The 21,512-nt window shown below is 42.7% G+C and overlaps 1 protein-coding gene across 4 annotated transcripts in view; it reads left to right on the plus strand.

The window, feature by feature from the left end:
* The window catches only part of POU2F1 (POU class 2 homeobox 1), a 177,756-nt gene that overhangs the window by 136,304 nt on the left and 19,940 nt on the right, over nt 1-21,512 (plus strand). For all 4 annotated transcript variants that reach the window (XM_061628022.1, XM_061628019.1, XM_061628020.1 and 1 more), the window contains exons 6-7: nt 861-1,040; nt 5,699-5,825. In XM_061628022.1, the coding sequence (XP_061484006.1) occupies nt 861-1,040; nt 5,699-5,825 (307 nt within the window). The remainder of the gene's footprint in view (nt 1-860; nt 1,041-5,698; nt 5,826-21,512) is intronic.

Here is a 21,512-nt window from a genome sequence, read left to right on the forward strand (position 1 = left end):
GATGTTTTCCATGTTTAGTGGGCGTTTAATCTGATCATTTTTCATGGCTTTTACTTGGAACAGTTGTTTATATGCATGCAGTAATAATTCTTAAAGTCTGTTCCAAATATGTTCCATGTAATTTCTCCTAACTGCTCTTTGCTACATTGGAATTAGATTCTGGCCTTTGAAGCTAGGGCTTCTTTTAGTACAGAAACTGGGAAGAATACTCACATATCGAAGTGAGTCTGAGGCCACCTGTTTCATAGAGATAATGTGTGTTTGGAAACCTGCAGAGATGTCAGCCTACCAGCTCAATCCTATCAAAACAAAAAGGGAGACGGAAGGGGGGGGTTGACTTGGAGAGGAACAAATGGTCCTCAGCTATATCTTAAGGCATAATGGAAATGATGAAACATGGCAGGGATTCATGCTAATGTGAAGCAGCTGGAGTATTATCAGTTTGTTTGGTAACCACAGCCAGTATTGCTATTTCTCATTCATCTGGCTAATCGCTTGTGCTTCTGGTGGGTGTAAATTTCCTTTCAAAGCCTGTCAGTGATGGCTTGTTCTTTTTTGCCTGCCATTTCCTGTCAGTGCTGTTTCTTTCCATTGCTTGCTAGCTAATTACCTTTTTCACATTAATCTTGAACCAGCGCCACAGAGGAGCTTCTGTAATCCCAGTAGCACTGATGGTCACAATAGTATAATGCTTATGCCAGTACCATTTGGATGAGGTGAAATTATCTTACCTGGAGTAAACAGCTGCTCTTTAGATGGGATGGCTTGTTTGATGGAAGGTGGTCAGAAATGAACAGTGATGGTTTGAGAAAGGGATTATGTTTCATGCTATTAACTACTGTCCTAAAACTTGTTTCTAGCTCACGTTAACGCCAGCCCAGCAGCAATTATTGCTACAACAGGCACAGGCACAGTTGCTGGCAGCTGCAGTGCAGCATTCAGCCAGTCAGCAGCACAATGCTGCAGGCGCCACCATCTCAGCTTCTGCTGCAACGCCCATGACACAGATCCCTCTATCTCAACCAATACAAATTGCACAGGTGAGCTTTGCCTTTCAGACAATTGTTTTGGCTTGACCTAATATGTCCCTTTTGTTACTTATTTGTTCACAGAACAATTGGATAAGGGCTGACAAGACAGTGTTTTGAATATCTTGGCAACTTGGTCTGTTTAGTCTTCTGACTAAAAAACTGCACATCCCTGTTCCAGAAAGAGATAATCTTTTTATAAAATGTAGGCATGACACACTCAGTTCAAATAATTTGGCTGGTATAAACAGGTTTTATGCTCACTCACTCCTTTCTCTTGTACACGCCACTTTTTCCCCTCACTTCCTAATTTGTGCAAACCAATTTGCTGTGACATCCCAACTGAGTAAATTCTAATTTGCACAAACCATTGTTTTCCAGTTCTGGTTGGGAGACAACCACAGCTTGATTTTTTTGTTTCTAATTCTGCTTTGAAGGTAAACTATGGTGTGGGGGAGGAAATTAAAGAAAGAGTGCAAGTACAAAACTGTTCACACCAAACCATGATTTGCCTTTAAATCTAAACCAGGCTTCTCATGCAGTCTGGCCCTTACTTGGCATGAAGCCAGTGCTATCACTGGTCCAACTCAGGACTTCATGGCAACCCAGAGGCAGTCACAAGTGGTCATTGAGTTGATACATAGTGCAGAATACACTCTTGATTTGGTTTTTGCCCCAGTAAACAGGTTGGTGGTCTGGAAGCGAGGAGGAGGCAGTTCTGTGACCCTGTTGTCGTAGCCTGACCACTTACTGGTGAAGTTTGAACTAACAGTACCAGTTTTCCCCTGCAGGGGTGGAATACCAGTTAGGATAACCTGCCCCCCATGACTTATGAATTTCTGAATGCACTGGGGTAATTTTCTGGTAGATAAAGCAGGTGAGCCTGCCAATGCCCTCATGTCATTGTGGAATAGTGAGATGTGGAAGGCCATCAATACAATTGTTTCTGAGCATCTTCTCCAATGCTGTAGAACACATTCACCCCGGTATGCTGAGGAGCTATGTGTTAGGAAACAGGCCGGACAATGGCTAGAGCACAGGTGGAGACAGAACACAAATTAGAGCACATGATCATGCCTACTTTGCATCCTTGAGTGGGTCCCTCCAAAGAACTGATGTGCTTTGCTTGCTAGGCACTTTGAGGACAGTCACCCACCTCTATAATGAGCTTCATGCAATGGTTTACACAGCTCTGTGTGAGGTTTCCAGTGCTCCATCAAGCTGTTTTGGAATCAGTTTCAGTTTTTGCCGCCTGATGACATGGACAAGGTGCTTGCAAGAATGCTCCCAGCCATGTGTGCTCTCAACCCTTGCCCTTCGTGGCTGATTAAAGCTTGGGGGGGGAGCATGACTCATTGGGTCCAGGATGTGTTAAATGCTTCTTTGTGTGAGGAGGCTGTGCTTCCTGCCTTGAAAAAGCTCACCCCAGACCCGATGGCTTTTAAGTGCCACCTAGTCACCTTTTGGGACAACGTACTTGAGAGAGGTGTAGCGGTAATGCTGCAAGTATTCTTGAAAGAAACAGATTATTAAGACTGGGGTGGGGGAACATCTAGCTCATGAGCCAATCTTGAACTGCAAAGGGATCCAAATTAAGCCCTTTTTCCCCAAACCATGCCCACCTGTCCATCATCTGATGTCAGTGGGTGACATCAGCTAATGGGTGGGAAGACGGAGGTTAGTCCTGCTGGGGTCTGCTTCTCCAACGTGTTCCAGACTGAATCCTCCCTTTGGGGAACGCGTCAGCAAAGCAGACCTGTGCAGCCAGCAGGATTGCACTCCGCTGCTTACCAGGTAGTGAGAAAAACAGTGCAATCCTGCTGGATGTTGCTTTGCCAGCAAGTTCCCCGCTGGCAAAGCAGAGCCGCTACTCCCAGCAGGATTGATCCCTTCTGCTCATCAGCTGCAGCTCACCCACCTGTCAGATTTGTGCTGCATGAGGGCTAATAAACTGATCTGAAGGCAGAGGCTCTATGGGTGACTAGTTTCTGCGTCTGGGAAATTGGTCAGTTGCCTGCCCTGAATGAGTTGCACTCTCCCTGAAGAAGAAGGTGTGTAGTCTGGGGGTGCTTCTAGATGCAGCTCTAGGCACAGGAGTCCTGAGGTAGGAGTGCCTTTTACCAGCTTTGGCTGGTAAGGCAGATACAGCTATTCCTGGATTGGCATAGGTTGACCACAGTTGTCCATGCAAAGGTAATCTCAAGGTTGGATTACTGCAGTTCACTCTTTGTGGTGCTACCCTTGAGGATGGTTTGGAGACTGCATCTAATACAGAATGCAGCAGCTGGGCTATTTGTGGGGGCAAACTGCTGTCAGCATATAACCCCTTCTCTCTGAGTTCTGTTCTTGCTGCCAACCTAGTTACTTGGCCAAATTCAAGGTTTTGGTACTAATGTATAAGGCCCTCTACAGCTCAGGACTAGGTTACATGAGAGGCTGCCTCACCCCTTATATACCCAGTAGGTCACTGTGTTTTGCAGGAGAGTCTCTCCTTGAAGTCCCTAAAATATCAGAGGTTCACTCCACAACAACTCAGAGCAGGGCTGTCAGTGCGGCTGCTACTGTTTTGTTGAACAATGTTGAGACAGGTGCCCTCTGTTTGTAGTTTCCAGAAACAATTGAAGACATTCTTGTTTTGATAAACTTTTCCAGCTGGATGGGTTGGGATGAGGGGTGGGAACTGGGTCTGTGTGTGTTGTTTTGAATCCTATCTTTAGTTGTTTAATGTATTGTTTTTAAGCCTATTCTTAGATGTTTTAGCATATAGTATAAATCACTTTGAGATGTATATGAAAGACAATAAATTAACTTGAACTTCCTGGATTTGTGTTTGTATGCAACATTATACTTTTTATTGCTACTGAATATTAAATCATTTTATTACTTGTTCTGAGTCGCCCTGAGAATTCTGTTTTAGGGTGGCCTAGAAGTGCTGTTAATAATTTTGGTAGATTATGCTCACAAGGAGCAAGCTGAAGTTTAGGAGCCAGTGTCATGTTTAGAGATGTGAAGGCCGGGGGGGGGATCAGAAAAAACGGGGGGGGTTAGTCTCTCCCCCCCCTTTCCAGAAAAAAACCTTCCCCCCCCCATTTTTCCAGGGGTTTTCCAGGCCTTCACATCTCTAATTAAAATTCAACCAGGGAGACCTGGGTTCAGTTCCCTAGTCACTGGGTCACTTTGGACCAATCCCTTACCTGTCACCCTAACATATATGCTGCCTTGGCATCCTTGGAGGAGGGTGAGATAAAAAAAATATAGTTGATAAATTGCTATATTTTTAAGGTCTGCTACTTTTTTCACTGTAAATTGGAGAGCATGGGTTTCATCGATCACTTACATTTTAAACAGAGCCCTGCTTTGCTTGTTTGAATTGCTGTTATAAATACATTATCCAAATAACTGTTTGTTTTTGTAGGACTATTCTTGAATAATTGATTCATCGGGCAGATCTCTGTATCAGAGCCATTATTTTAATTAACTGATTTTACACACACAACTTAACCCTTACTGCAATCATCATAAGGAATCTTCTGTGAGAATATAAATTAAATAGTGGCCCCACTGAATAGTTGCTAGCAGGTTTTTGAACTTCTATATAGTAGTATTTGTAGCTCTTTGTTCACCTACTGGGCAGGCAATTTACAGAACTAATACAAACCACAACCTGATAGATATAATATATTAAACAAAGTACTCTTTGGCATGCTGTGAGTAAAATGTATTTTTCACTTTTCATAGTATATTTGTGCCACTTAAGTTTGGTTTGGGGTTTTTATCATGCTAGAAGGAGGAGCTAAAGTGGGGTAGATTTTTTACATCTGAAGGCTCCTTGCTAGACCTGCAGAGGCCATCAAGTCAGCCCATCAGCAGGATTCCCAGGGTTAATTTTCTGATGTGTAAAATCAATACATGTGGTCATGACAATAGACTGGGTTTGGCTACTACCCAAACACCATGTTGTGACGTGTTTACTCCCCTTCCCCAAAGATAAATATATCCCCACATATTGTGGGATCCACAAACACGTCTGTGAGTGGAGCAGGCTAGGGCCAAAAGAAAGGAAATTCTATTTACCTCCTCCCCGCCCCCATGTTTTGTACCAGTTGCTTGCAAGTAGGCAGACGTATTGGAAAGCAGACACAGATTCCTGTTAGAGTCCCTCTGCTGGTATGAGGCAGATGGAAGAAAAATCCAGCAGGTCTTCTTGCCTGTTCATGAGCCTGGTGTGCTAGTGACGGGAGCAGCAGTCATTTCCTCCCCAAGTCCCCATCACCAGCAGATAGTAGGTACAGGGACTGAAGTTGCCTGGGGGCAAGCAGACCTCCTTTCCAACTCAAAACATCATTTGCCCAGTGCTGAGGATTTGTTTCTATTAGTGAATATGATTGAATGTTGAAAACCTCAGACATTTTACAACAGAAGTGCTGAGGAGGTCCACCACCTCATTTATCAACACTTTCCTGTTGTTTCCTAATGTTAGCAATATTTTTCACATCATTTAGTGAATTTTTGTTTATTTCTTTATGTGCCATTAAATTCAAATGTCCTGTGTTTGCAAAATAAGAATTTTGGGTCACTCTTCTTTTCCAAAGGGTTTTGTTTTGCTTTTGAAGGGGAGGAAATTAATGTTTAAGATGGAAAAACTCTTAATATCATTTTGCTTCTTGAAGGATTTGCAGCACCTGCAGCAGCTTCAGCAACAGAATCTCAACCTGCAACAGTTTGTGTTGGTGCATCCAACAACCAACTTGCAACCAGCACAGTTCATCATCTCACAAACGCCGCAGGGGCAGCAGGGTGAGCAAAACATTTCTGAAAGGACCTAGAAGAGATTTTTATATCAAAAACCTCTATTTTCAGGAAGACCTTTAAAGATAGTGTGTTGCAGGCAAAGGACTAAGCAGAGGTATTTAATACTCAGGCATGTAAATTTTAGGAGGAGATGTTTGATACTGCACACTTGGGACCATCTGAGTGAATAAATCATTCTCATGAGCAGATGGCCATCTACTTCAAAAACCCCTCCTATTTCAGGAAGTGGGTTTGAAATCTGAATGGTATCATCACTTATTTTGAGGGTATAGGAAGTTCCATAGCAATCTTGTGCCTACTATGTATTTTCTTGGCCAGCATAAAATTTAAATTTCTTTGCAGTGGTCACCAGTTGTTGAGCAGCATCACCTGCTTAGGGCTTAGCCATCTAACATTGACACCTGATTGGTTAAGTGGTCAGTTCCCCAGCAAATACTTCTATTTCTAAGCATGCCATGTACACTCTAGAATGGGTGGGGAACCTGTGGCATTCCAGATGTTGTTGGACTCGAATGGCCATCAGCCCCAGCCATCATGGGAGACGAAGATGGGAATTGTAGTCCAGCAACATCGAGAAGGCCACAGGTTTCCTACCTCTGCTCTAGGAGCATGCCTACTTCTTCCACCAATATTTACATGGCTTTGTATTAATTTTCCTTGTTAAGAAACAGCAAAGGGCCAGATCGGACATAATGCTAGGCAATTAGCATATGCAACTGAGCCTTTGTGAACCTCTGGCTTGCATGCTACCCATTTCCCTCACTTCCTCTGGAGCAGTAGTTTCCACTTTAATTTAGCTTGAAATTTGAAACTAACCATACGTCCCCATTATATCTGAATGTGAGGAACTGTGTTTAGTTTACATTATGGTTAGTGAAAAGTCAGGACTGTAAATTGTCGTTTGATCCTGCCTTTTTTGAACTAAGTATCGTTTAAACAAACTACAGTTCACCGAGTTCAGATATAATAACCGTGTTTGGATTTAATGCTAATCCATGGTTTAGTCAATGCAACATGAATGTACCTAGCCTCCTCATGGACTGATGTGCATCAACTGAAACCGATCCCAAGAAGTTGCAGCAGACGTTGCACTGGACACCTCACTGGGGACTACAGTAGATGTGAATGGGGCATCCAGATTACTACAGAGGCAAGCAACTTTACCCTCAAAGTGGCTTGCAAACGTGGGCCTCCGAAGGGTCTAAAACTCCATTTCCTGGAGTTGATGTCAACAAACCCTGAGAATACGGAAAAGCTCCACTGGATGGCTACTTGAGGATGCAGTGGTGGCAGAGAAGTGGGCCTTCTTCGCCCCTTCACCATCGCACAGTAGGCACAGTTGTGATGTTTTACTTGTGCCCAGTCAGCCTCACAGCATGTCTTCCACTGCTTGCACTGTAGCTGTCGTCCAGCCTGTTTCATTGCCCTTAGTTCACTGGTGCACCAAGGTGCAAACCAGACTCCACAATGCCAGAGAGGACGCTTGGGGCAACCATGTTAAGAGCCCAATGCCCATAGTTGTTCCATAGCGTGACAAGGGCTTCAGCAGGGTCACCTGCTCTATCTACTGGGAACTCCCCCAGGGCATTCAGGAATCCAATGGATTCCATTAGTCTCTGGGTGCAGACAATCTTAATCTGTCCACCATCCCTGCAGGGGAGGATCCGAGTTGTAAGACTAAAGTTCACCAGGAAGTGATCTGACCATGACAATGGGGTGACATCCCCCCCATCTCCAGAATGCTCCTTCCTCCATCTGGAGCAAAAACCAAGTAGAGGGCGTGCCCTTCCCTATGTGTCGGGCCAGTGATAACTTGAGACAGCCCCATGGTCATCATGTAGGCCATGAAGTCCCAAGCTGGAACACTAGAGGCAGTCTCAGCCAGTGTTTGGAAGATTACTTTTAAAAAGTCATAAATTACAGCTATAGTTACATGGCCCAAAAAAGTAGTAATTACAGTTAAAATTACAGTTGTTCTGAAAGTAACTGGTTACTTTACTTTTACTCAAAAGTAATCACTACAATTACATTTTAGTTACTTTTTAAAAAATTGCCTGCAAGGTGCTGGCCTTGGCTGCTGCACATCTAAGTAGCCTAAAACATTAAAAATAAGTGCACACACAGAGGGTAGTAGATTAATTGTTTTTATTTGTAAGATTTACAGAATGGCATAACAGAACCTCACGTCACCCCACCCCCAGCAATGATGATACCCCAACACACATATAATTCACTTGAAATCAAATGTTACACTTGAAATGCTGCTTTACAATACATTTCTGTTATGTCTCAAAAGAACAGGATGCTCAAAAAGCACGTCAGACAAGGAATGTCTTTTTACAGATTACGCTGCCACCAGTACTGAACAGGCATTCTACTGTGGCGCTTGAAGACATGCCTGTGCCAAAAACAACGCAGCACCCCTTTCAACTAAAACACATTTTGATCAATATGGCAATCCCCTATCAAAGAAAAATGCAAACATTAGTACTTTACTAGTTGCCTTTGTAAAATTTTTTGTCAACAGTGTAAGTTAGAGGTAACTTAATCCTGTACATACTTGCCAGGAAGTAAATCCCATTGAACTCATTGGATAGACATGTATGCACAGTTGAACTGTCAGAATCAGAACTTTAGAGACATAATGTAGGTAAACAGAAAATGAACATATCAAAAGTAATCCACCATCATAAATGTTATCCCTTCTCCTGCAATTAAAAATGTGGTCTTGCCCAGCATACAGTGAAACTATGGAATTTACTACCACAAGAAGCAGTGATGGGCACCAACTTGGATGGCTTTGAAAGAGGATTAGACAAATTCATGGAGGATAAAGCTATCAGCGGCACCTAGCAATGATGGCTATGCTCTACTTCCACTGTCAGAGACAGTACACTTCTGAATATCAGTTGCTGGAAATACAAGTGAGGAGAGTGCTGCTCGTGCACTGAGGTCCTGCTTATGGGCTTCCCTTTAGGGCATCTGATTGGCCACTCTGAGAACAGGATGCTAGGCTAGATGGGCCACTGGCTGGATCCAGCAGGGATCTTCTTATGTTCTTGTATGTATTGCAACAAACAACAAAAGTTACTTGTGAGGCCTTACAGATCAGGGATAGCCAACATGGTGCCCTCCAGATGTTGTAGGACTACAATTTCCATCATCCCTGATAATTGGTTATGTTGTCACAACACTAAGTTGGTTCCTAGTTCCCAGTTCCTTATTTGCTTGAAAGTTAAAAACACTAAAAAACAAGAAAAGTTCACAGCTAGAGCAACTCCATAGGAAAGTTATCACGTCTCTGAACTCCAAAATATATGTTGGAGTACCCCATATATCGCTGTGATCTGTGGACTCTTCCCATGAAGAATAACAACAAATTTATTCAATCAAAATTATCAGGCTTCTGAAATGCTCATAAATGCATAATGATGTCATAAAATTATAACAAATAAGTAACTGATGGTGCCCACCCCAAAATCTGCTCTGGTCTGGGACAAATCATACACCCCAGGAAAGGGAAGGGTGTCCTCTACAAGATGCCAGTGCTTCCCAGCTGGCCCACAACTTTTGCTGGGTGCAGGGCAGGGATAAGGCCATCTGAACAAGCAAATCCAAATCTTTATTAATACGGTCAAAGACCAGCAGTAAAACAATATCCAATAATACATACATTTAACTAAAATGAACAAAAGTTTGTTCGATTTAAGATATTTTAAAACTATCAAATTATAAAACACCATGTGGGACCAGCAAGGTGCGTTGCTTTATTACTGCAGCACAATATTTTGCAACTGGGAATGTAACAGAAGGGTCCACATCTGCTAAAAGGTATTTTGTATATAATGCAGAGTCTCGGCCTGGGATTCATTGGAGAAGAGGAGTAATAAATCGCTGTGTTAACTCATTGTAAAACTCACAATTTAACAGGACATGGTCGATGTTTTCTAAAGAGCCACTGCCACATGGGCAGACACGCTCTAGGAGTGGTATTTTTTGATATCTACCGTTTAATAAGGTAGAGGGTAGAACATTGTATTTGGCCTTCGTGAATGCTTTTCTTATTCTATAGTCCACTAAGATCCTCAAGTGATTCGCAGGTATATAGGGCGAGCTACGTGGTTCCCCAATTGTATTAATATGTCTAAAAGAGCGTTGATTTTGTATTTCCGTATCCAAAATTCTTTTGGTAATTAATAAATTAGCTTGTTGGAATCCCATAGAAAGGAGAAAGGGCGGGGATAGGCCTAAAGATGTAAGTTTTAGTACTAAGGAATTTCTCCACTCCGAATGGAAGGAGTCAGTAAGTACTAAAGGAGCCAATCCCACTGGAAAAAACACTAATTTTAACCAAAATTTTAATTTAAGGATCCATATACGTGAATCCAGTGTTGGAAGACCAGCTTCCAGGCGTAAGATGTTATTTGATACACAGGATGGAACTCCTAAAATGGACCTAAGAAATTTTTTTTGTACTGTTTCTAATAAGGAAAAGTTTGTACATGCGCTAGCCTGGGTACCATATTGTAGTTGTGGGACAATTTTGGAGGTAAATACTTTTAAGACTGATGGAATATGTTGGCCACCCTTAGTATAGTAGAAAGAAAGAAGGGCATTTACACTTCTTTGGGCAGTTATCCGCGCACATTTGGCCTGAGCTTGCCAGTTACCTGATGAGTGTAATACTATGCCAAGATATTTATAGATAGTTACTTGGTCTATAGCATTACCCTCCAGATTCCATCGGTGTTTTGTGCGTTTTTTGGTAAAAACCATCACCTTGGTCTTTTCATAGTTGATTACCAATGCCTCAGTCTTACAGTGATTACTAAGAGCTGAAAGGAGACGCCGAAGACCGACTGGTGAAAGAGAAACTAACACAGCGTCATCAGCATATAACAATGTTGAAATTGGCCTATTTGAGAGCGTAGGATGGTGGGAAGGAATTTTTGCAAGGCTTTTAATTAAGGCATTCACATAAAAATTGAATAGCGTTGGAGCTAATATACAGCCTTGTTTTACTCCATTTGTCGTTGGAATGTGCCCCGTTAAATTGCCAACACTATTATATCTGATGCGAACGTAAGTATTTGAATAAAGGGTACGTATAAGCAATAACAGTCTCTTATCAATATTTGCAGATTCTAATTTAGCCGACAGTTTGTCTCTGGGGATAAGGTCAAATGTAGATTTAAAATCTATGAAAGCTGCATATAACCCCCCCCCCCGGCGCTTTGAGTATTTGTCTATTACCGTATATTCCGGCGTATAAGACGACTGGGCGTATAAGACGACCCCCAACTTTTCCAGTTAAAATACAGAGTTTGGGATATACTCGCCGTATAAGACTACCCCTGCTTATGACATGCAGGTACTTAGCAGGAAAACTGTCACTTATAAACTTATAAATATTAATATTTGGATTGTCCAGTTGTTTTGTTTTTGTGCCTAGGAATTACCACCAAAAACTGGGGAAAGATGTGAGAAATCTTTTTTTAAAAAGCAACATTAAATGCCTAGACTCTAGTTTCCAACACTATGGAGTATTTATTGATTGATTAAGAGAATTTATATCCTGCCCTTTTGCTGTTAAAAACAGAGCTCAGCACAGCTTACAAATATAGTAAAAACAATAAAAATACACAATCAGAGAAAAACAAGCCAAAATGTTAGGAAAATGAGTCTTTCACACCACTTGCTCAGTTCTAAATACTGTTGCAGCAAGTTTTACAAGTTCCTCCAGTATTCCACTGGTGCAGGCACTCAGACATTCAAAGTACTGTATGTTTCTTAGGTTTTATAAAAGCAGAGCTTTGCTTAACTCAAAATTTCTTCTCGCTTTGATAACCAGATCTACACAGGTTCCACCTCCATACTCAAAATGAAACTGAGCCTGGAAGTGTACAACAACCCCACACATACCTTGCTAATTCGATTATCAATGCCAGGATGTCTGTCTTATCGACTACTCTCCTGCTCCCCACACACACACACACACACCGGGCATCATGAAAGACCCAGTCCTGGGCTCAGAAAGAAAATAAATATCTGGTCCTCTTCAAAGTATTGATAAGCCTCTTGTTTTAATTGAAATAATAATTATAAATTCTTGTTCTTATCACTAATGGGAGTTAATTATCTTGCATATGCTGCTGTTGCTTCTATGGCTGTAACGGAGTGAGGTTAAAGATAAGTGAAATGCAAATAGGAAAAAAAAATACAGAAGGCAGTAACACTTTCCTAAATGTAATACCATACCAACCACAACAAGATTCCTATAAGGCAAAAAACTAAGCATCTCACAACCAGTCAGGATTCCTAACCAAAAATATGATAAATGAAGAAATATTTATATAAGCATAACTATCAAATATATTTATTATTTACACAAACTGTAAAGATATTTATAGTGCAATCCTAAATTTATTTATTCAGAAGCAAGTCCCAGCGTATTCAATGGGACTTACTCAAACAGGGACAGAAATGCAACCTCAAGTGATAAGCAACTTCATTCACACAACCCAAAATTCCGAATCATGCCACTTTACACTGTTTTGCAACTGTTTATACTTGTTTTTATGGTTATTGGATTTTAAATGGCTTTGTTTCTTGTTGTGAGCTGCCTTGGTTTCCAACCCTACCTCACAAGGGTGTTGGAAAGACTCCATACACACACGCACACACTGCAGATGTATAAATACATACAGCCCATATAATAGTTTATTGTCAAACCAATTGGTCATTGCAGAAAAATCAGTATTAGTTTTTTAAAAATCAGTATTAGTTTCCTACAGAATAAAAACTGCAATACCTAAGTAAGCCCTGCCTACTTGCTTTAAAATAGGACTGGGGGGGGGCAGAAAGAGAACGCAAACACAATTCTTTTTTACATTCACTCAAGTCCCATTGATTTTCAGCACATTCATAATCATGTCTACTCAAAAGTAATTCCTACTGAATTCAATAGGATTTACTCTGGACATATGGGATTAGCACTGTTTTTACCCCCAAAAGCAACTATTGGGAAGGTTTTCAAAACACTGCCCAGGATCTGACTCCTACACACAACAGGGGGAAAAACTAAAATGTATATACCTACCCAATTTATGAGATTTTCAGATAAACAGGAGGGGAAACCACCATTTTCTGGCCTCGCAATGAGGTTTTGCAGACACTGCCACCAAACAAACACTTCACTGATTGGCTGAAATCTTGAACGGGCGGGGTTAAAGCTACGAAGTGCTATACAGTAGTTTAAAAAAAGATTTAACCGGGGGGGGTGCCTGACTTTTTTATATATATCTTGAGAACCGCACCACCTAGAAACTTAATTTTTTTTTAAATGAAAGCTGAGAATCCGGGCCACCTAAGGGGCTAGCCGGGCGCCAGGTGGCATGCTTAGAATCCGGGTAAAACACGGCTATCCGGGCAATATGGCAACCCTAATAAGACGACACCCGGCGTATAAGACGACCCCCGACTTTGGAGAAGATTTTCCAGGGTTAAAAAGTCGTCTTATACGCCGGAATATACGGTAGATGTTTTAGAACAACTAGGTGGTCAAGTGTAGAACGATTTACCCTAAACCCAGCTTGTTCATCTTCGAGTATATTTTCCTGCTCAAGCCAGAATTGGAGTTTTGCTAGCAGATGTTTAGCATATAATTTGCTGATCACACTCAACAGACTTATGGGTCTGTAATTCGATGGATCAGCTCTATTTCCTCTCTTAAATATTGGAACAATAATAGCTAAACCCCAGTCTTCAGGGATGATGGTCGTCTGATCTATACTCACAAAGAGTGTAGCTAATATACCACTTGGGATCAGTTTTGATCATTTCAGCCGTGATATTATCAGCACCGGGGGCTTTTCCTAATTTCAGGGAAGTAATTAGTGTGATCACTTCACTCTTAGTCACTGGGGGCCAGGTAGGAAGATCTTTTAACGGTATTTCGACATTACTGATCTTATTCTGATCACTTACATAGATCTTTTGAAAGTGACTTTCCCATAGGTTTACTGAAATATGGGAGTCCAATTTTGATATTGAATTTGGCCATCCTCTAGCAACTAACTTCCAGAATAGTGTAGTGTTCTTAATCCTAGAGGCCATGATCAGCTTTTGCCAGTATGATTTCTGGATTTCTAACTTTTTCCGTTTAATTAGATTTTTATAACTCTGTTTTAATTCTCTATATTCCGCCGGTATTTCTGTCAGATTTTGAAACCTATATTCTCTATATTTACAGATCAGAAGATTCTTATGGGCCTGGCACTCCTGGTCAAACCATTGTTTATGACAATTAGAACCTTTATTCCCTCTGGGAGTAGATTTCATGGTCAGATTTGTTTGGACCTCAGAAAGCATCTTCTGATAAGCTTGTTGTAGGCTCTCCCTGTATTGCTGATAGTAATGTTTCTCTGAGCCGGACCATGGATGGAGAGTATATTATCTCTCTAAAGTGTTTTTCTACTTTAATTGTCCAACGTACCCTAGAGATGGACTCAACAGGTTCCCAGTTTAAAGTTGGGGTATTTACGGGGCGAATCTCTTGTGATCCCCATATAAGTGACAATATAAGGGGTAAATGGTCACTTTCTGTTCGGATATCAACAGAACAGGAAGCTACCATATTGAACCAGTCCCTATGAATAATAAAGTAGTCGATAGTGGATGATCCCGTGTTTGACAGATATGTATATTCACCAGACCAATCACCCTCAACAGTTCCATTTACCAGGGTAAAGTTCAGTCTATAAGTCATCTGTATAAGAGAAAAACCTGCATAATTTACCCCTTTATCTTTCGAGGAGCGGGAAGGAACTTTGTAATTCTCGTATGACATAGGGGGAATTTGACGGAAATGCTTATACAGTTTCTCATCACTAGGGCCAGTTCTGGCGTTAAAATCGCCGGCTATTAATATTATGGCCTCTGGATGAGATGCTAATAGTTTAAGTATGTATTCCTCTAATAATTGGTATCTAGATTCAATTTGTTTCTTCTGTCTAATGGGGGGAAAGTAGACATTTAGCACAACCAATACGGACAAAAAGATGCAGAAAAAAAAATAAGTAACTGAGGGTGCCCACCCCACAATCTGCTCTGGGCCAGAACAAATCATACACCCAAGGAAAGGGAAGGATATCTTCTACAAGATGCCAATGCTTCCCACCTGGACCAGAGTTTCTGTTGGATTCAGGGCATGTATAAGGGCATCTATGCACAACCAGAAGAGACAAAAAGCGCAGAAAAGAATAAATATCCAGGGGTGTTCACCACAAAATCTTCTCTGAGCCAAGACAAATTAGACACCTCAGAAAATGATAGGGTGTCTTCTATGCTATGCCAGTACTTACGGCCAGTGCTTATGATCTATGTGGATTTTTTAAAATTTTGTATTGGTATTCCCTGTTACAGTTATTATTTTTTAAAGCCATTGATGTTGGTGACAGGACTTGTGGCAGGGTCAACAAACAATGATTCCTTGAAGAAGATGTAATTTCATAGATGACACTCCAAAGTATGCATGGATGGCATCTCATAGAACACACTCTCCCAGATGCATGGAAGTATGACATGTGGTGCCCCAAATCATCTTTTAGAATGGGCACGCCAGTTCCTTATTTTCTTTCCTCTACATATTCACTATTTTTCTAATACATATATGTCCTTTTCTGTACCATACATACAAAAGAAGCTCTGAACTGGGTGGGAATCCTCTCCTGCATGCATGGATGTATGACTTGTAGTGGCCAAAGCATGTTTTGGGGTGGGAACCCACAGTTCCTTCTATACCTGCTAAATTGCTTGTGCATAGATGCACATATCCGTTTCGTGTGTCCACAAGAAAATCCATTCCAGGCAGGATGCCATTGAGGACACTCTCCCCTTTGCTCAAGTGAATGATGTTTCATGGCCCACAGCAGATTTTGGAGTGGTCACCCCAAATTACATATTTTTCTCTACTTACTCTTCATTATTTTAGTTCTGCACAGATGACCTTATGAGTAGCCTGCGCCCAGCAGAAACTGTGGGCCAGTTGGGAAGTACTGGCATCTTGTAGAGGTCACCCTCCCCCTTCCTAGGATGTATGATTTGCCCTGGCACCAGGGGTGTTCTTGTCCAAGGACTCAGGGAGTCCTAGACCCGTTACTTTTTTGGGAGCAGGGTCCCTATGTCTCCAGCATCATATGAGCTGATCAGCATGAAAGGGGAGTGTGTTAGCCACTAAGAAGAGTCTTCTAATATGCTTCCTTGTTCTTTCCTGCTGATTGGAGCCAATCAGAGTGAAAGGAGGTGAGTCACCCATTGAGACAACTCTTTTCAGTAGCATCAATTGTTGTGGGAGAAGGCATTAACAAGGACCTCATTCTCAACTCAGGAGCAAAACAAGGGGGGAGAGGCGTCTGGCTGTGGCTGAGACTATCATGAAGGGACCCTGCACTTCTGAATTTGCCACTACACTACTGCCTGGCACAGTGCAGATTTTTGGGTGGGCACCCCCAGTTTCTTACTGTTTTCTGCATATTTTTGTTGCTTTGGGTTGAGCATAGATGACCTTATCCCTGCCCTGCACCCAGCAAAAGCTCTGGGCCAGGCGGGATGCACTGGCATCTTGTAGAGGACACCCTCCCCTTCCCTGGGGTGTATGTGTTGTCCTGGCCCAGAACAGATTATGGGGTGGGCACACCCAGTTACTTATTTTTTATGATTTTATGACATCATTATGCATTTATGAGCATTTCAGAAGCCTGATAATTTTGATACAATAAATATGTAGTTATTCTTGACGGGAAGAATCTCCAGATCACAGAGATATATGATATAGGTACCCCAACATATATTTTGGGGTGCAGAGACATGTTAACTTTCCTATGGAGTTGCTGTAGCTGTGAACTTTTCTTGTTTTTTAGTATTTTTAACTTTCAAGCAAATAAGGAACTAGGAACCAACTTCAGTGTCGTTACGTTTTCTGAGACTGATGGGAGTTGTAGTCCAACAACATCTGGAGGGCACTATGTTGAAGGCCCAACTCCCTTCCCATCTACCCATCTGTTTCAAACACATCCAGAAAAGTATGTCTCTTAAGTTCTGTGTCTGACAGTGCGTTCCCTTCAGAGGTAAAAATTAATCTGCAATCCTATATACTTCTCCAAATTAAGCTCCATTGAGTTAAATGGATTAGACATATATAGGGCTGGACTCTACCAGAATACATTTCAGGGGCTATACTTTATTAATGCTGTACCAGCTACAACTAAAAACTGCTGCTTATGTACATATATTGTCTCAGCCGAAGCTTCCTCACAGGGTTGTTGCAAAGATAAATGAGGGAAGGGAATGACAATGGTCATGGCATTCACAAATCAAAAATAAATCTGGGGAGGGGGGCACACAAGTAATAAGATGTCTGACATATAGCACGTTAACAAGTGAAGCTTTCCCCATAATTGTATTGCCATACAAAAAAGCTTACTCCATTTAATTTCTACCTGCCCCACAGCTGTCCATAAGAGTCTGATCTCCTGCAGTGCCACCCCTAAACCATGCAAAGAACTCAAGTAAAAAAAACCCACAGAATTTGGGCAATTCTTTTTTTAAAAAAGAACATCTGTAACAGTATGAAATATGACATTCTCGGGCAAACAGAAGTTGTGAGACAGTAGACCTAAAAACCCACACGCAAAGCCTTGACAGAGAGCAACAAAAATACACTGAGCATGAGCATTTTCACATTTTAAATTTTTACTCAACATTGTTTTTGCTTATTTATTGCCTTGGGCCAGTCCCTAACTCTCAGCCTAACGTATCTCACAGGGCTGTTGTGAAGATACAGAAGGCGAATTAAAATGGGGGGAAAGGAAATTAAGGCTGCAATGCAATACATGTCTCCCATGTACGTAAGTGTGTACTCAATACACACTTGCCTGAGAGTAAGTCCCATTAAACCCAATGGGACTTACTTCTGAGTAGACAAGTACTGAATTGCAAGTTAGTCCTTGTATTACCTGCATCAAATTTTACTTGCTTTAAACAGATTGATGCATCTTTGTACTATAAAGGGTCATATTTTTCCTCTCCCCACCCTCGCTAACTGGTACAGCTTCAACCAGTCCTTATGTTGCCTAATTAGTGCAATCCTATACCCAGTTTGATTTACCTGGGAGTAAGCTCCATTAAACATAAAGACATTTACTTCTGAGTGGACTTGTATATATTGTACTGTAAGACAGCTATACAATCATTTTTAACAAGTGCCTGTTTGGAACTCTTTGCATTGGCCATGGAGAGAAGGATTTGCACAAAAGGAAGGGCAGGAAAGAAAACTGGAAGCAGCACTCTTTAGGATCCTGGCTGCTTGCTGCTGCAACTTCTGCCTGCCCCTCGCTCAACCTGAAGCCTTGCTTTTGGCTCTGCTTGCATCTCTCCGCTGGTAAGAGAGGGAGCACCGCTGGAGCTTTGCATGTGCACGCGCGCACACACACACGGTTTGCACGCCAAACTCACACATCGGCGTCTTTCACCTCCGCAGCCAGTTCTTCACGTCCGTTTTGACGATGCCTTCTTCCTGCCTCCTTGCCCTCTGTCTCTTTTCTCCCTCCACTCCTGTCCATTTTTAAACAATTGTTTTCTCCACCCTGTCTTGCTCTCCACCTCCTCCCTTGTCATCTCCTAAGCACCTATAGAGCACGAGGGAAGAGGACGCTGCACAGAAGCCCAATTTGAAGCACATGATTTTTGTCCACAAATCAGAGGAGCAGAAGACTTCCCCTGCTCCCCCCTCAAGTAATGCCCCAAAGTGACGCTGGAAACGTTAAAGTTGCAGCTCAAAAGTAACGAAGTTACCAGGGCTGTGGAGTTGGTACGCCAGACCTTCAACTCCTACTCCTCTATTTTTCTACTGTCCGACTCCAACTCCTTCATAAATGGCAACTGTATATTAACTAATAATAACAAATTTACTGTAGCAAAATGGTAGCACAAGGCATTTAATCACCACCTCGTGAATCCAGAGCTTGGAAAAGTTACTTTTTTGAACTACAACTCCCACAAGCCCAATCCCTGGGGCTAATGGGAGTTGTAGTTTAAAAAAGTAACTTTTCCAAGCTCTGGATTCACGTGGTGGTGATGAAATGCCTTGTGCTACCATTTTACTACAGTAAATTTGGTATTACTAGTTAATATACATTTGTCATTTATGAAGGACTCGGAGTCGGTACATTTCTACCGACTCGGACTCCACCGAAAATTGCTCCTGACTCCACGACTCCGACTCCACAGCCCTGGAAGTTACTACTCGTTCTATTACCAGCAAATGTAACAAAAGTTACCCACTCGTTCCTCAAAAAAGTAATAAATTACAAGTAACTCGTTATTTGTCACTAGCTACTACCAAGCTCTGGTCTCAGCATGGACACTGAAATCACCCAGGACTATTGTTATGGTCTCCTCCAATAACACAGCCAAGATGGCCTCCACTAGCTCAGTCAGAGAAGCTGCCAGGCAGCAGGGTGGACGGTACACCAGCAGCAACCCTAGTTGGTCAGTTGCCTGCTTAGGATGGGGTTGTACTCCCTCTGAAAGAGCAAGTCTGTGGTCTGGGGGTGCTCCTGGATCCATCTTTGTCACTTGAAGCCCAGGTGACCTCAGTGGCTCGGAGTGCCTTTTACCAGCTTCAGCTGGTGAGACAGCTGTGGCCATTTCTGGACCGGGATAGCCTGACCACTGTTGTCCATGCACTGGTAACCTCCAGGCTGGATTTCTTTAATACGCTGTATGTGGGGCTGCCCTTGAGGTTGGTCCAGAAGCTGCAGGTGGTGCAAAATGCGGCGAGACTGCTCACTGGGGCTGGGTATCGCCAACATGTCACCCCACTGCTGAAAGAATTACACTGGCTGCCCATTTGCTACCGGGCCAAGTTCAAAGTTCTAGTTTTGGTGTACAAAGCCCTATACAGCTCGGGACCAGGATACCTGAAAGACCGTTTTACCCCTTATATACCCAGTTGATCACTGCGCTCTGCAGGTGAGGGCCTCCTGCAGATACCATCTTATCAGGAGGTCCGTTCTGCACAACATAGGAAACAGACCTTTAGTGTGGTGGCACCTACCCTATAGAATTCCCTCCCCTTAAATATTAGGCAGACGCCATCTCTGCTATTTCGGCACCTTTTGAAGACTTTCCTCTTTCAACAACCTTTTAAGTTAAGACCTATCCCAGTCTGTGTCTGTGTTGGAATTGCTTTTTAATATATATATTTAAACAATATGTTTCTTCTGCATACTTTCTTTCGCACCAGGCTCGGCAGCGCAAGCCTGACGGCGTGCAAATTCAAAACACACACATACACACACACACACACACACACAAACTACAATCCATTCAACTAATTCCTAGCACCAACAACAGGAACATCAAGACTGCCACTGACAACAGGAATAGTAAACAACAAACAGAAAATAGAGGGGGATCAAGCAGTTGTTGTCACCTGCAAGGTGTGCGCTATGTTCATCTTCTTGACGGAAACCAGCCGCAATTACACTTGCAGCAAATGCAGATTGGTGGCGCTCCTAGAAGAAAAGGTCAGGGGGCTGCAGCAATGCATAGACACCCTGCGACTTATCAGAGAAGATGAGGACTTTCTCGATAGAACACAAGAGGAATTAAGGGAACAACACAAAGTACAGGAAGAAAGCGACAAGGAAGAAGAGGACTGCAACAGCAACAAATCCCCGTGGAGGACTGTCACTGTAAGGGCAAGAAAAAACAGGAGGGATTCGGAACTGCTCCAACTAACAAATCGCTTTCAGCCTCTCTCGGCAGACAGCACCCCTGAAGAGCCTCAACAAACTCACCTGCATCAAGAGTCACTGGCTGCAAAGGAAGACTCCACACCCCAGAAGAAGGAAGCTGATTCAACCACCTCTCATGGCAAAAAGAGGAGGGTGCTGGTGGTTGGAGACTCGTTGCTCGGGGTAGAGGCACCGGTATGCCAGCTGGACAAAATGAATCGGGAAGTCTGTTGTCTCCCTGGGGCACGCATCCGGCACTTCGCTGACAACCTGCCGAGGCTCATTGGGAAACAAGATAGGTACCCCTTTCTCCTCATCCATGTGGGCACGAACGACACGGCCAGAAACACCTTGGAACAGATCACCTCAGACTATGAGGCTCTGGGGGCGCAGGTGGTCTTCTCGTCAATTCTTCCCGTGAAGGATAGAGGACTACAAAGGGAAAGGAAGATACTGCAGGTCAACGACTGGTTACGCAGATGGTGTCGACGGGAGAGGTTTGGATTCTGGGACCACGGTCTAAGCTTCTTGGAGGGGGGACTGTTGGCAAGAGATGGGCTGCACCTCACGAGGGCTGGGAAGAATCTCTTTGGCAGAAGTATGGCAAAACTCGTCAAGAGGGCTTTAAACTAAAGCCTCAGGGGGATGGAGATGATAGCTTAAATACCGATCCAAAGACAGCGAGTTGTAAACGCAAGGATTTGAAGGGTACAGGAGACACTGGGAAAGAGAAAGGGATGCACGGCAAAGCTCACGGTATATTAACGGAGGAATCCAATCAGGACAAAAGAGACTTCTGGTATCTATATACCAATGCACGGAGCTTGGGAAAGCAAGACGAGCTTGAAGTGTTAGTGCATCAAGGCAAATATGA

This window comes from Rhineura floridana, chromosome 5, assembly GCF_030035675.1.
Source record: "Rhineura floridana isolate rRhiFlo1 chromosome 5, rRhiFlo1.hap2, whole genome shotgun sequence".
NCBI lineage: Eukaryota > Metazoa > Chordata > Lepidosauria > Squamata > Rhineuridae > Rhineura > Rhineura floridana.